General features: G+C 33.8%; 1 protein-coding gene across 1 annotated transcript in view; it reads left to right on the top strand.

Moving 5' to 3' along the window:
• LOC114324830 (uncharacterized) overlaps positions 1–16,866 on the top strand; it is a 57,273-nt gene that overhangs the window by 10,689 nt on the left and 29,718 nt on the right. Inside the window, exons 2-11 of the mRNA XM_050651863.1 lie at positions 1,876–2,042; positions 5,659–5,941; positions 6,783–6,989; positions 8,042–8,265; positions 10,208–10,310; positions 10,607–10,734; positions 13,156–13,440; positions 13,997–14,165; positions 14,904–15,022; positions 16,483–16,795. Coding sequence (XP_050507820.1) covers positions 1,876–2,042; positions 5,659–5,941; positions 6,783–6,989; positions 8,042–8,265; positions 10,208–10,310; positions 10,607–10,734; positions 13,156–13,440; positions 13,997–14,165; positions 14,904–15,022; positions 16,483–16,795 — 1,998 coding nt within the window. The remainder of the gene's footprint in view (positions 1–1,875; positions 2,043–5,658; positions 5,942–6,782; positions 6,990–8,041; positions 8,266–10,207; positions 10,311–10,606; positions 10,735–13,155; positions 13,441–13,996; positions 14,166–14,903; positions 15,023–16,482; positions 16,796–16,866) is intronic.

The raw sequence follows: 16,866 nt of genomic DNA, 5'->3' as shown, positions 1-16,866 counted from the left end.
TTTTAGTACAAATATCTTCGAGATTATGGAAAAATCTTTAAAATGACGTATTACAAAGTTTGATATACTCATTAATTTATTGTTAATATAATTGCGAAAAACTGTCGGAATTGCAAAAAAAAATATTTTCGCAATAACTGTTGTAAAAATTAGTGTACAGCTTTGAAATTTTTGTCAAATAAGGGTTCCTTGGTACTTAATATGTGATAAAAATTTCAAAGCGATTCATTCAATTGTTTAAATTTTATTCAAATTGTTTATCCCATAGAGCATTTTTTTGCAATAACATAAGTCAGAAAAAAATGACGTTACAACCATTCCACAGATGCCAAATGAAAGAGCATGAGCTATATTTTCAACATGGTTTAAAAAAAATGAATAAAAAATGCATTTATTAGCAATAAATAATTATGCAAAAGTATCGTAAAACTTTCCTTATAAACTTTTTATTTTGTTATATAAGAAATTATATATATTTATTACAATTTTTTATCAATCATGATATAAATAACATTACTTGTCCTTCACATTACATTTCGAACATTTGTACTAATGGTAGTGGCATTTTCTGGCCGCTGATCAAATGTTCGAAATGTAAGATAGGACAATTATGATTGTCCTTCCTTAACAGGTAAGTCAACCAATCAATTAATTGGTAGCTGTACACTTAAAACAGGGTAAAAAAGTTAATTTTTTTGGAAAAATTATTCAAAAAGTTTATAAAGAAAAATTGACGATACTTTTGCATAATTATTCATTACTAATAAATGCATTTTTTAATCACTTTTTTAAACCATGTTGAAAATGTAGCTCATGCTATTTCATTTGACACCTGTGGAATGGTTCTAACGTTATTTTTTTCTGACTTATGTTATTGCAAAAAAATCCTCTCTGGGATAAACAATTTGAATAAAATATAAACAATTGAATGAATCGCTTTGAAATTTTTATCACATATTAAGAACCAAAGAACCCTCATTTGACAAAAATTTCAAAGCTGTATACTAATTTTTACAACAGTTACCGTGAAAATAATTTTTTTTGCAATTCCGACCTTTTTTCGCAATTATATTAACAATAAATGAGTATATTAAACTTTGTAATACGTCATTTTAAAGCTTTTTCCATAATCTCGAAGATATTTGTACTAAAAAGTATAAAGTTTATCATAAGTTTCACCGTTTCCCATTGATTTGAAAAAAAAAAAGGAGAAAATGCCATTTTTTGACAGTTTATTGTTGATAAATAAAAATGGCCGCCAGATCCTACGCAGCAAATAGTTATAATTTGTTCCTGAAAGGTCGGGAGTTCGAATCCTACCAGGGGCAGAAATTTTTCATTTATTATAAATTAATAAATGAAAAATAGTTTCTGTCCTTGTAGGATCGGTACTCACCGGAGGGACCGCAGACGTTCGGAAACAATTAGCGTCTCTTTACAAAGACAATGACGTCGACTTTGCAAAGTAACAAGACACTTACTCAACACACACACACACTACACATTACTCCCCTGACTTAGTAATAAGTTATACAATTACGTGGCTAAAGGTTCTAGTTCTAAACCAAAGCCAGAATCAGAGAAAAAAAAATTGTTCCTGTCGAAAAAACAGGTATTACCTGTCGAAAAAACGCTTCAGTACCCTGGCTACTGAAGTGTCACGAACAGGGTATATTTTTGTCTTATTACCCTGGCCTACAAGGAAATAGCTTCAGAACAACATTAAATTGGTTAACTTCTTTATGCACATTTATGATGTTGTGAAGATATTCCTCAGCATAGACAGCATTTCGAAAATTATAAACAGTAGGTACTGTTAAATTGTTAAATATTTATAATTATAACAGGTATAAAATATTGTTTTATTTATTCCAGTATCTCCTGAAGATGTGGGACCTGAAACTACTCTCAATGAATATCTCAGAGAAAAACTGCACCTTACGGGAACCAAAAGGATGTGTTTGGAAGGGGGTTGTGGAACATGTACCGTAGCAGTCGAAGAGACCGTTAATGGAAAAAAGAAGATATTTTCAGTAAACTCCGTAAGTTACTCTAAACTCCATACATTATGAGAAGGCAAAGAAACAAAATGTGATAGAATATTTTCTCTTCTGAGAAGCATTTTTCTTTTGACCGTATCATTTTATCCATTTTGTTTTTAAATAGGTACTCAGTGAGCCGAAAGAGGAAAATGTTTATATTGTTTTTACCTTTAATTTTAAAATACCTATGTTGTGAGATTTGTATGTACTATGTTGTTCAATAAGTTTTGCTGTTCGAGAAGAAAAACACAATATTATGGATTGATATACATTTTATTATTCAGTATAGTCTCACACAACATCAATAAACTTGTTCCAATGGGATTCCAATTTATAAGCTCCATCACTCAAGTGAGGATCTGAAAGGACTGCAAAATACACTTCTACAGTTGTTATTTCATTATTTGATAAAAAACGCTTTCAACGCATCACTTTTCTCAGGATTGAAACAGATTGTAAAACAGTAAATTTCCAGAGTGCCTAAAGACGGCCATCGCTATTCCTCTTCATAAGGGTGGTGAAAAATATAATGCCTAAAATTATAGACCTATTGCATTACTACCGGTACTCTCCAAAATTATTGAGAGACCCGTAAAAGCCCGACTTATGTCCTTTCTCGTTGATAACAAGATTTTATCACAAAATCAGTTCGGCTTTTTAAATAATAAATATACCACCGATGCCATGTTTTCTGTACTACATGAGGTTTATCAATCATTAAACAATAATCTGCACACTGACACTGTTTTTTGTGAATATGCCAAAGCTTTTGATTGTGTAAATCCCGACATTTTGATAAAAAAACTAGATTTCTATGGAATTCGAGGTATTTCTTTGAACTGGTTTCAATCTTACTTGGATAATAGGAAACAACTGGTTAGAGCAAATGATACAGACTCTAGTCTCAAAAATGTTGTATGTGGTGTACCACAAGGTTCAGTATTGGGCCCTCTACTTTTTCTTATCTTTATTAATGACATCACTAGTTTAAAAACGAAAAATTTTTCTTTTTGCTGACGATACCAGTATCACTTGGAGCAACTCAAATATCGCAACTCTTTATGCTACTATAACTTCTGATCTCCTCACAATAAAATCCTGGTCCGATTCTAATTTACTTTCTTTTAACGTAGATAAAACAGTAGCATTATCCCATAAAGGAACTCTTCAACCCTTACCTCTTCATAACAGCCAGATCAGTATCGTTGATTCTGTTGCTTGGTATTTTTTAGATAGCAACCTTAAATGGCCCCTTCATATCGATGTGTTAAGCAAGAAACTATCCTCAGCTTGCTTTGCAATAAGATCTGTTTCGAAGAAAATGAATTTAGCATCTTCCAAAATAATATATTTTTCTTTGTTCGAGTCCCATCTTCGATATGGTCTTCCTTTTTGGGGTTCTGGTACAGCTGCCCAATCCGATGTTATTTTTAAATTACAAAAAAGAGCAATAAGATATCTGTTTGACCTCAGAAGAACAACACATTGCAGAAGCTGATTCAAAGATCACAGGATTCTAACACTGCATTCTTTATATATTTTAGAAACTGTTTGCTTAATTCGTAAACATCTGCATGTCTTTCCAGCAAGACCTAGATATGACTATTCCACCAAAAATTCTACCTTTGACATCTATTTACCGATCCCGTCCAGTGAGTTAATAAAGAAATCTATATTATATTCTGCAAAAAAACTATACAACCATCTCCCTCTACAACTTAAATCTGCAATATCTTTCCCCAAGTTCCGTAAAATGACAAAAGCCTATTTATCTGAAAGACCATATTATTCAATAGCAGAGTTTCTTAATCAATAACTAAGAAATTACAGTATTCTTATGTATAATTAGAATCTTAATCTATATTTGATTGCCACATGCAGCACCTTAACTTATTAAATTTCTTAAGGTAGATTACGCAATTTGCCATTTTTTTTAATTTTGCAATAAATTGTTACTTATTTTTATTTCACTTTATTATGTTTTATTTATATTGACGATTTATATAATTTTAGTAAATTGTATTTATTATTGTTTTTATTTATGATTCTTGTAAGCTTTGTCTATAAAATTGTTAAATTTTTCATGACAATAAAGCATAATATTTCTATTCTATTCTATTCTATTCTATTCTATTCTATTCTATTCTATTCTCTTCTATTCTATTCTATTCTATTCTATTCTATTCTATTCTATTCTATTCTATTCTATTCTATTCTATTCTATTCTATTCTATTCTATTCTATTCTATTCTATTCTATTCTATTCTATTCTATTCTATTCTATTCTATTCTATCCTATTCTATTCTATTCTAGATGGAAGTCACTGAGGACAAAATCTGCTGAATACGGTAGATCCTCCAACAATTCGAACTTTAATTCATGGATTTTAGCTATTTTTAAAATGCTAATAATACACGGTGCATTATACCGATGAAAAATAATTTTTTCCTCTGCAAAGCAGGTTTTTTTAACGAATTTTTCCATCAGTTGGTCTAAAAGATTACAATATTATTCAGAATTTATTGTTTTGCCAGTTTGCAAGTACTGCATTGGCGGATCTAGAAATTGGCCTTGGGAGGGGAAATTTACCTTAGGAAGAGGGGAACTTTCAATGAAACACCAACCAAAAGACATAAAGACATACCCAAACTACATAAAAGACATAAATAAGAACTTGTATGCACTAAGTTCCTTTAATTTGCCTAACTAGCGTGTTTATTGGGTTGAATTTGTTTGTCTGTGGTTTAAGTTTCATGTCAGCTAATATATTTTTATGATTCAACAATTTTTTTCTTTAATTTTGGACCTTGTTAGGGGGGGAAATTTAGATCCGCCACTGAAGTACTGTACAAACAAAATTCCTCTCATACCTCAAAAAACTGATGCTATCACCTTATTGGCCGACTTGTGGACAGGTTCACACCACTCTTTAACCTCTTGTTTTGATTCAGGATCATGATGATAGACCCAAGTCTCGTCCATAGTGATGAATCGATGAAAAGAATCTACTTTATTCTTTCGAAAACGCTCAAAATGTTGCTGAGAAAGTCACATTTAAATGTGTTCACCCATTGTGAACATAGCTTTCTGAAACCCACTACTTCAGTTAAAATATTTTATTTACACTCAATGAGATGCATTAAATCTCTTTCAGTCACTTGACGATTTTCCAATGCCATATCCTATATTTTTCTACGGTTTGTGGGGTTGTTGCTGTTTATGGACGATTTTGACGTGGTTCGTGTTCAAGGCTTGTACGACCACGTTAAAATTCAGTTGCTTGTCTTTGTACTGCACTAATTGAAGGCAAACAGACCTAGTACCTATATACCTTCAAAATTCATTCATAAATTTCCTTCTTTGCTTTTAAACCTTTCAAAAATAAAAATTCAATCGCTGCACGACACTTCGATTGTTTCCATTGTAAAAAATACGTCCAGTGTACACGTGGATAATAAATGGTTTGTAAACAAAGAATAAATTATTGTTCATATTATGAAGAGCGTACCAACATAGCAAAATAAAATTAGGCTAGTAGCACCGCCCTCTCTTATCGGATCGCAAAACTGATTGAACAATTTACTACATATATTGAAATTGATTGTATATTTTTAGTGTTTGGTTTCGATAATGTCCTGCCACGGTTGGACAATCCACACAATAGAAGGAATCGGCAATCCTTTGAATGGGTATCATACAGTCCAGAAAACTTTGGCTGACAATTATGGCACTCAGTGTGGATTTTGTTCACCAGGGATGGTAATGAATATGTTTGCTCTTCAGTCGTCAGGACAGAATACCAAGGCACAAATAGAGAATTCATTTGGAGGCAATATCTGTAGATGTACTGGTTACAGACCTATTTTGAATGCATTCAAGACTCTTGCTGTAGATAAAGGTAAGGTTACAAATATATTGTCGATTTCTTCTTCTTTTTCTTCTTATTGTATCGTCTTCTAACGAACGTTGACGATAACTTCGTTAAACTCTTCCCTATATTTTGCCAATAAAATCAAAAGTATGCTACGAACAGCCGAGATAAAGACACTAAGAGCAATAGCAGGGAAGACAAGAAGGGATAGAACACGAAACAGCATTATCAGGGAACAATGTGGCGTGTAAGATGTAGTAAGATGGGGCAGGCAAAGACGAAGAGAATGGTCCAGTCACGTAAAAAGAATGGAGGAGTACAGACTACCAAGAATTGGACTAGAAGAAAAACCAGCTGGAAAGCGTCCACCGGGGAGACCACCAAAAAGATGGAGCGATAGCTGGCAGTCTTCCTCTCAAGAAATACATACTTCAACGTCGGAATTAACAGATTGATAGATCTACAACAAGTATAAAAAGAACAACTTTTGGTCTATTTATATAATATATTAATAGTTCTTCCACTAGAGCTATTTTAGTTATAGCTTTTCTTCGATTTTTTCTTTTTGCTGTGCATGGTCCCTAATCCTGTCTATATCTATGCTTAGCCTTTCAGTCACCTTCAACTTAGAACTTTACCGAAGAAGTCTTCATATTCTGCTGCAGTAGTTTTACCTTGGTGGACTGTATATTGTAGCAATATAAAAAGCCCATGGTTTAGACTTGATGGGGATTAGTACAGCTTTACTACATTATATTTAAATATAGAAATTTTGAGATAGCCCGTAAATTTAGCCATGCATTAACCTATCTATTAAACTGTTAATTATTGATTTCACGCTATTTATATCTATGTTTTCTTTTTTCAGAACAACTCCCTGACATCGAAGAGCTTAAACTGTGTAAAAACGATCCCAACAAAATTTGCACGAATGACTGTAAACCTAAGGATAACTTTTATCTTGAGTTAAAAGATTCCAGATGGATTAAAGTACACACATTGAGAGACTTATTGGAAGTCATTAAAATTTCGCCTACCAACAACTACATGTTGGTTTGTGGAAACACTGCAAGAGGTAAAACATATTTTATTTGTACCAAAAAAGTAATAATAATAATAATTGATCTATGTGTATGTGAAACCTGCATATGTGACGATAACTGATGCGTGAGTAAAATAACGGTCATATTGGTAAGCCTTTTTAGGAGTTTGACTTAGATATTGTCTGGATAACATAATTACCTATCCCAATTCATTCGAACCATACCTATAATACAGTCCTCGAAATTATTTTAATAAGTTCGCATATGTACATGTCTTAATTGTACATCATATTCTAGCTTACAACGTTCATAGGAGAAATGTAGCACTTTGACAAATAATAGCTCCATCTAGATGGGGTCTAGGACGTTTCATCGCCGCCGTTTCGATGCCGCCAGTTCATCGCCGGCCGATTCATCGCCAGTCAGTTAATCGCTATCTGATATATTTCCGAATTTTCGACAGTTACATTTATTATTTACTTTAGTATTAATTAGGAATTCTAGGAAATACGAGACATGACCATTACCGTTGCCATACTTGATCTTTTAATAGACTTTTAAACTTTTATAATATAAAATATATTATAATGATAATCTTTTAAATTTCACGGTCAACATTTCCAACCAAGAGAAAATGTTTCTTAAATTCGAAAAGAACCCAAAATTTCTGTACAAAAATTTAGGGGAAGTAGAAGAGTAAATATAATAATATTTTTTATCTTTTTAATTTAATCTTTTTAATATCTCCCATAATACAAAATCAACTGACTAACTGGCGATAAAACGGACGGCGATGAAACGGACGGCGATGAAATGGACTGACGATGAACCGGCGGCATCGAAACGGCGGCGATGAAACGTCCCATTCCGATCTAGATGGTACGTAAATTTTTTAGAGATACTGCGGAATACCAGATCACCCTAAGCACATGGAAAGAGCTGCCCCGAGCTCAATCATTTTGATTCCGTAGCTATCTAGAAGTAAAGAGTTTCTCGTTTAGAGGGAGTGAGAGACGCACGACTCATATATGGATAATACCACTTCCAGAACTCAAAAACTTAAGTAATAACATTTTTATTTTAGGTGTTTATAGAGATACTCGACCTGCCAATCAATATATAGATGTTAGAGAGGTCGCCGAACTTACTAGATATTATGTGAATCCAACTGCCCTCAAACTTGGAGCCAATATAGTTTTAACTGACTTCATGAGCATTTGCACCAAAGTTTCAGCAAATCCTGGATTCGAATATTTGAAAACTATCGTCCAACATGTAGATCTGGTGGCTACTGTGCAAATACGAAACGTAAGTTGACTAAATTATTACGAGTGTATTTTATATTCAATATAGTTATATAAATATGAACATAAAAGTACTCTAGTATAAAGTCAACAACACAACAAGAACATATCAACAATAGCGGAGTAAAGAAAATCTTAGAACAAGTCAACTACAGCCTCATACTTAACGCATATGCAACACACAATATACGAGCACAGATTTCTGTACAAAATTTACAAAAAATTAGGTTAAATCTACTATAGGGTTTATACAAATAAGTTGACACAAAATATCACACAAAAATAGTCAGAATATAATATCCCTAGGGTATTATCCTCACCACACACCACCCTCAAAATTATTTTCAACCACACACTTGCTGTGGCCTACATGATTTAGGCCTCTTGTTGCCTGCTCGGAATTAAATTTTGCTGCACCTTTTCTAGGCGTTCTACACCTTCACTGATGCCGAAATATATTGGAGTTATTTTTGAGATGTTACTTTCGTGTTCCAAGTCGCTTAGAGTTTTATTTTTAAATGTTTTTTTTTTTATTTTTGCATAAAGCAGTCCAGATCATGTGTGTCTGCGAAGCATTGTTCTAATGCTCTCTTTATGTTATCCCAAGATGATAGTTCCAGGCGATTTCCTGCTGAAGTTTCTGCATTTCTCGACTAATTGACTACTGTAGCGCTTACGCTACTAATTAAATTAATTCCATTAAAATTCCATTAATAATATCCCTCAAGAAATTCCTTGTGATACGCCCGCGATCGATTCACAAACGATATTTCTCTGCTCACGCACGAAAAACCTCGTTGGATGGAAGCGAAAGGAATTTCTCGATTGGAACTTTAGTTGGGTCAAACTCTTTAAGCAAACACGCCGTGTTTTTTTAAGTGGAGGATTTGAAACGAAATTTGGTGTAAAGATCAAACAGGACATAATAGCCACTTAACAAGCAAATAACACTACCACTGGTCCAAGCTAAGGTAATATTATCACAATCCAAAAACAAAGTCCGTTAGAATAGCACAAAGTCCTTACAACTAAAAAGTTAGTAATATTACCTAAATGAGCTCGACTATAGTGAGATACACGAATAGAACATCTACGGTTGCCAAAAAAATAAGTATCTCACCTAGCAAAAATAATAATTATATAAATGAGTTGGTCAGTGACTCTTTATATCCTATTTAAAAAAACAAACCATATTAGACATATTTCCTAAGTTTAAAAAACATTTTACAATAAATGCATTTACAGTTTAGAATCTTCATCATAGAGCCCAATATTCTTTAGTTTCGATTTAAAGAGGTCCCAGTTATCATTTGTATTTGTCATAATGTTCAGACCAATTTATTGACCTTTATATTTTCAATACCAAGAATATTCACAGCAAATCCACGAAATTGATCTACTTAAAAAATTATCAAGATCACTCAAAATAAAATATGTTTCTAATTATTTAAGTATGTAGTAAAAGACAATCAATAGAAAGGAATAGAAAAGTCGAAATAATCTCAATCCATAATGGATAATATAAATGAAAAATAAAATAGCAGAACGGGAAGGCAAAAGGGAATTTTGGTTAGTTCCAAATTTCTGGTTTAATATGGAACACTTTAGTCTCTTTTCTAAGTTCTGTTATCCAGGATTGCTGCTGAAATTAATTCCAAAACCCAAAAAGTTTTTAACACTCAGTGTGAACATAGCATGTAGCAGAAATACCTGCTTTTAACAATAATTTTATATTTAAAATACAAAAGGCGGGTTTGTAATTGTAATTTTTAAGCACTAGGTCTTCAAGTCCTGGACTGCTAAATAAATAAAATGAAAGACTGTATTACAGGCACACTCAGTGAAGGATTTGTGTCAACTAAAATCTGTATGTTACTATAAAAAGGGGATTACTACTATACCCCCTTTTTAATATTATACTCGTATTTTATCATGCTATTTTTTAGGTAGGAAGTCTAGCTGGAAACCTGATGATTAAATATCGCCATAATGAATTTCCTTCTGACATTTTTCTACTACTAGAGACATTTAATGCATCTATTCGTTTAGGTAAACTATAACCCTTTTAAAACTTTTATTGTAATTTTATATAGAAAATGACAACTGATTTTTCTTCAGTTTTACTGTTGTGTTGTTGATGATTTCCAGCACCACTTGGTTGAGGAGTTTGTATATCATACTTTCTCTTCAAACTTCTCTCCTCATTAAAGGTGGTATGTGAAAGAACTTGATTTCTTTCAAATAAGTAAAAACAAAACAATTTACTTACAACTTTTTACGTGATCAAATTTTAATTTATTATTTATTTGTCTTAATGAATCGAAATATCTTTCTGTATTTTTTAGTTGACGTTGACGGCAACGAGTCTTTCTGCACTCCTCAAGAGTTCCTTCGAGTTGATATGACTCGAAGGGTTATTAAGAATATTATACTAAGTACTTTGGACTCTAGCTACAAGTACGCAACATACAAGGTAAGTTAGTATTATGGAGGTTAAAATATATTTTGACTTTGTTTCTGTGTTGAATATCACATCCTGCGTCACGTTCTGCGTTGAATGTCACCGGTGTCCAATCCTGTTTCATTTGACGTCTCATACTTCACGATCGGACCAATAGCAACGAAGATACGATACAGTGCACATTTGACAATGCCGTCATATTTGCTTTTGCCTCGACATATTCGTCGTTCCCTCTCCTTTTCAACGAACTTTCTTACGTCACCATCCGTAGGGCCATTTAGGTACTACAAGCTTAATGCCCTTTTGACATGCTTCAATGCGCATGGCACATAGTGCATTCACCCATATTTTTCATCTTCTTTTCAAAGCTACCTCATCATCATCATTCTCTTTGATTTATCCCTATGCGGGGTCGGCTTCCCTAATTGCATTTCTTCACACAATTCTATCTTGGGTCACATCAATGTTAATCCCCTTTACCAACATATCCTGCCTTATCGTCTCCCCCCAGGTCTTCTTTGGTCTTCCTCTCCTACTCCTTCCAGGAATCTGCACTTCAGCTGTTCTTCGTATTGAGTGATTAACGTCTCGACGTTGAACATGACCAAACCATCTTAACCTATGCTCTCTCATTTTGGCATCAATTGGTTCCACACCTAGACTTCCCCTAATATACTCATTTTTAATTTTCTTCTTTGTCACTCCACTCATCCATCTAAGCATTCTAATTTCCGCCACATGCATTCGTTGTTCCTCTTTCTTTTTCACTGCCCAACATTCAGTTCCGTACATCATAGCCGGTCTTATGGTTGTTTTATAGAATTTTCCCTTCAGCTTCATTGGAATGTTTCTGTCACACAACACACCACTCGCTTCTTTCCACTTCATCCATCCAGCCCTAATTCTATTGCATGCATCTCCATCTATTTCTCCATTACTCTATAATACCGATCCCAGGTGCTTAAAACTATTGCTTTTTACAATCAGTTCACCATCCAAAGATACCATTTTATCTGTAGTAACTCCATCTTTATATGAACATTCCAAATACTCTGTTTTTGTCCTACTAAGTTTTAAACCTTTTTTCTCCAGAGCTTGCCTCCACTGTTCCAGTTTTTGTTCTAAGTCTCTTTCACTATTTCCTACTAACATGACATCATCAGCATACATTAAGCACCATGGAATGTTACCCTGTAGTTTCGTTGTTATCTGGTCCAAAACTAATGAGAATAAATACGGACTAAGCACAGAGCCTTGGTGCAATCCTACTTTCCCATGAAATTTATCAGTTTCTCCCACACCTGTCCTAACACTAGTCGTTACTCCTTCATACATATCCCTCACAATCTTTACATATTTACCAGGGACTCCTTTCTTATTGAGTGCCCACCGCAGAATCTCTCGAGGAACTCTATATGCTTTCTCAAGATCAATGAATACCATATGAGCGCTTGTTTCTTTACTCCTGTATTTTTCCATCAACTGCCTTATAATGAAAATTGCATCTGTTGTTGATCTGCCCTGCATAAAGCCAAATTGATTCTCGGATATTTCGGTCTCTTCACGTATCCGTCTATCAATTACTCTTTCCCATATTTTCATGGTGTGGCTAAGCAGTTTTATAGCCCTGTAGTTTGTACAGTGTTGTATATCTCCCTTCTTTTTGTAAACTTGTACCAGTACACTGCTTCTCCATTCGTCTGGCATTTGTCCAACTTCCATAATTCTATTAAATAGACCTGCTAGCCACCGTGTTCTTGTCTCTCCCATTGCTCTTCATACTTCCCCAGGAAGATCATCTGGTCCTACCGCTTTTCCTTTCTTTATTTTTTGAAACACTTGAGCCACTTCCTCGTTTGTTATTTTGGTGACCATTGCTACTACTGTCTCCGTTGACTCTACAGGCTGTCTGTCAAATTCTTCATTTAATAAGTTGTCAAAGTACTTTCTCCATCTCTTTTTGACATCCCTTTCGTGAACTAGTATTTTATTATTTTCATCTCGGATACATCTAATCTGATTAAAATCTTTTGCTTTCTTTGCTCTCTGTTTGACTATTTTATATATCTTCGTTTCGCCTTCCCTGGTATCAAGTTGATCGTATAGGTTTGAGTACGCTTCTGTTTTGGCTTTTGCTACTGCTACTTTCTCTTCCTTTTTCGTCACCATATAGTTTTGAAGATCTGCGTCGGATCTGGTTTCTTGCCACTTTTTATATAATTTTCTCTTCTCTTTTATTTTTCCTTGTACTTCTTTTGACCACCACCAAGTCTCTTTATTTTCAAAGCTACCTCATACGTCATCCAAAGTTAAGACGTTTGGCAATTAGGTCCGGGGGTTGCAATTTAGAGGTTGCGATTTAGGGATTGCGCTCAAACGTAGATTATCCTACTGATTGATAAAATAAAGATTATATCCTAATTCTGATTTCAGATGATGCCAAGAGCACAAAACGCACACGCCATGGTAAACGCTGGGTTCTTGGTAAAGCTGAAGAACAACGTCGTTACCTACGCCAATATCGTATATGGTGGAATCAATCCCCAGTTTATACATGCCTCTAAGACAGAAAAATTCCTGATTCAACAGAATTTGTACAAGAATGATACTTTACAAAAAGCTTTTAATTCTCTGAAGCAGGAATTAATTCCGGATTGGGTACTTCCAGATCCCACTCCTGAGTTTAGAAAAAATCTAGCTATCTCTTTGTTTTATAAAGTAAGTACTACTAAAGATAATATTTAAGTATAGTCGACGTAGGAATCAGTTGGAATACGCATTTTATTAATAAAATTCGATATGTTTAAGACATTCCAGACTCCGCTAAAGATAACATGTTTTAATGATTAATGGGTTGACATTAATCATTCTGAATTGGTTTACGGATGTTAGTACAGTTAAAATAATTATACGATAACTGGACAATAATGATTATGCAACAGACATTTAACGTTTTTTCTACTTTAATGACAAAAAAAGCAATTTCATTAGCGGGACCGAATTCAAAATTATTTTGCACATCATATTTGAAACATTGTTTGGATAAAACATCTCATTGGTGTTGGCAAAAAATATATTAATTTGTCTGGACTAAATTACAGTTGTGTTTATCTTAGAAGGGATATGTTAATATCAACATTCACACAATGTTGCCAAACTGAATTTTGTTATATTCGGTGTAAATTTTCCAACCGATTTCCGCACGGACTATACCCTATAAGTCATTGTTTTTAAACGTTTGTAAACAATACTTTGATATTTGTACTGTTTCTAGTTTGTTTTAAAAACTAGTCCACCCAATCTAGTCGGAGCGAGGTATAAAAGTGGTGGTACCATCCTAACAAGAGCACTTTCCACAGGAGTACAACAATACGGTACAGATAACAAACAATGGCCTTTGACTCAACCTATTCCAAAGGTAGAATCGTTGGCGCAAACATCTGGTAAGTGTCATACTTTTACTAATTTTTCGTTTCTGAAATTTCAAAATTTTTACTCTAGTATTAGGTAACGTTCAGTACTCCTTGCTTGTTAAGCCATAAGTAGACCCCAAAAACCAAAAAGGGGTCTGAAATGAAGAAGGGCCGAGGTAATAAATTTGAGAGATTTATGAGGTAAAAAAATTTAAAAAGACATTTAACGAAATTCTCGACCTTATTTGCGAGTTAATTAACTATAAAGAAAAGAAATATAGTACAGGAGCGTATTCTGATTATTAGAAATAAACTAAAGAATAGATAAAAATGGTTTGAAGTATATTAAAGTTTTGAGTCGACGAATCCTAAAGATATCGTGGGTTTCGCACACTTCCAATGAAGATGTTCTTCAAATGATGAATTCAGAACGTTTGCTTATAAGCATCATAAAGAGGAGACAAACAGAATACTTCGGCCATATAGTTCAAGGACCTAAATACCATCTGCTTCGCCTTATAAATCAAGGAAAAATGGAGGGAAAGAGATGGATTGGTCGAAAGAAACTTTCATGGCTACGTAATATTAGACAATGGTGTGGCTGCACAGTAGAAGAATTATTTCCCGCAGCAGCCGATAGAGAGAGGTTTCAGAAAATTGTAAACATGATGACGGCCAACGTCTGAAAACAGACACGGAACCAAAAGAAGAAGAAGAAAGTTTTGAGCATATTTGAAATAATTTTTAATTGCATATTTTATTTTCTAGGTCAAATTAAGTATATACTAGATATGCCGGACATACCACATGAATGTCATGCTAGCTTTGTAACAGCAAAATGCGTTGCAGGCTCTAAAATAACCAATGTAGATGTTTCACAGGCGCTGGTAAGTATCTATCATCATCATCAACAACTATTCCATGCATCGTTGGATGTAAACCTCCCTTTGGTTTGCCCATTCATTTCTGATGTCATCAGTCCATCTGTTTCGAGCTCCACCTATACTTCTCTTGTTTGCTCGTAGTCACCATCCAACAAAATTATTCATCCAAAATAGCAATTTTTGGATTACCTCAATTGTTTTTTATCCTCTTTTTTATGTTGAAGATTCTCCATTACATAGCTCTCTGAGTCACTTGAAGTCATAGGCACCCATACCCATGAGAAGGGGGGGCGTGCCCCTCCCCCCTGGATTTTCGACTGCTGTAAACTATATATTGTCAAGCAAAGTATACAAACTGTAATGTGTAACGTCTTCACGTCTGTCCTCCCAAAAATTTTTATATGGGCGCTCGTGCTTGAAGTTTATGGACTATGTTGTTAAAAAACCATCTTTCAGTTCCAAAAGTCAGGACCAGCATACGTAATGATCGAAAAATTTTGCCTATCAGGTATTTGATAAGTGTGATTTGAATACTGTTTGTAATCTTCCAAGTGCCGCCCATGTTAAGGAATATACATGTTTCTGCTTCTTCCTTATATTATCTTTTGGAATAGCTATCTTGTGAAATTATACTTTCAACTTTTATCTTTGTGTTATATTCTGCTTTTTTTTGTCATTGTATATATATCGCACCTCCGCTCAAAGAATGTCAAAAAGTGTCATAAGTCAAAAAAGTAAAGTTTCGAGAAAACGACGTTTAAAGTTTGTCATACAACATTTTCGGGTTTAATTCAAAAACTATTAAAATTAGAATAATAACTATTTTAGTCAGCTACAATGGTTTTTGAAGCTCTATAAAATAGCGTATTAAGTATATTAAAAATATTAAACATAATTATTTTTTTGAGTTGTGACACTATACAGATAAAATAACGAAAAATTTACGAACTATTATTTATCAAAAGTGACACTTGCAGTACATAATATAATATTATTATTATTTGGTTAACAGACTTATACTTTTTAAAATGATGTAACTTTAAATACAAGTAACAACATTAAACACAAAATACTGCAAAAATAAAGATAAATAAGTGATAAATGTGTAACTTTGTTTGAGCACATACGCAGATTGTTTTGAATAAAGTAATCACATATACTCTCTTAACTCGACAAACGACGCTTTATACACATCTTAGATGGACAAATGCTTTAAATGAGTCAATATGTGACACTGTTTGTGTTCGGTGCTTCGTTGATTCTGGATAATCGTATAATGACACTAGTGTCATCTAACGATAAATACTTGACCCATAGACGTGACACTTTGTGAGATAGGTGTTTATAGTTTTATTAAACTGTTTGTGCTATAAAACCGATTTTAAAATTTTTTGAGTTATGACACTCTTTGAGCGGAGGTGCGATATGTGTTTTCATTCGGAAATCGTATTTATATGTTTTAGAAAATTGAAGGCTATGTTGGCTACGTCGACAAAAAAGACATACCTGGTCGTAATACCTGCACACCACTTGATTCTTCTATGGGTTGGTCAGTAGAAGAAGAATTATTCTGCAGCGGCATAGTTCAATATTACAATCAACCTGTAGGTCTCGTTATAGCAAAAACAGCACAAGCTGCCCACATGGCTGCTAGTTTGGTCCAGGTTAAATATACTCCTCCTCAGAACAAGTATTATTTGGATGTTAGAGAAGTTGTTGCAGATAATGTGGCCAGTAGGATCCATCATGTGAATACAGTCTTGCCACGTAATAAAGGTAGGTCTAAATGTCTAAACGATGAAAACCACACAAATATCTTTACCTTGGTCGTGGCATTTTTGGAGAAG

This window comes from Diabrotica virgifera, chromosome 5, assembly GCF_917563875.1.
Source record: "Diabrotica virgifera virgifera chromosome 5, PGI_DIABVI_V3a".
Taxonomy (NCBI): domain Eukaryota; kingdom Metazoa; phylum Arthropoda; class Insecta; order Coleoptera; family Chrysomelidae; genus Diabrotica; species Diabrotica virgifera.
The sequence above is the reverse complement of the archived record's forward strand: the minus strand, read 5'-3'. Positions and strand labels throughout refer to the sequence as shown.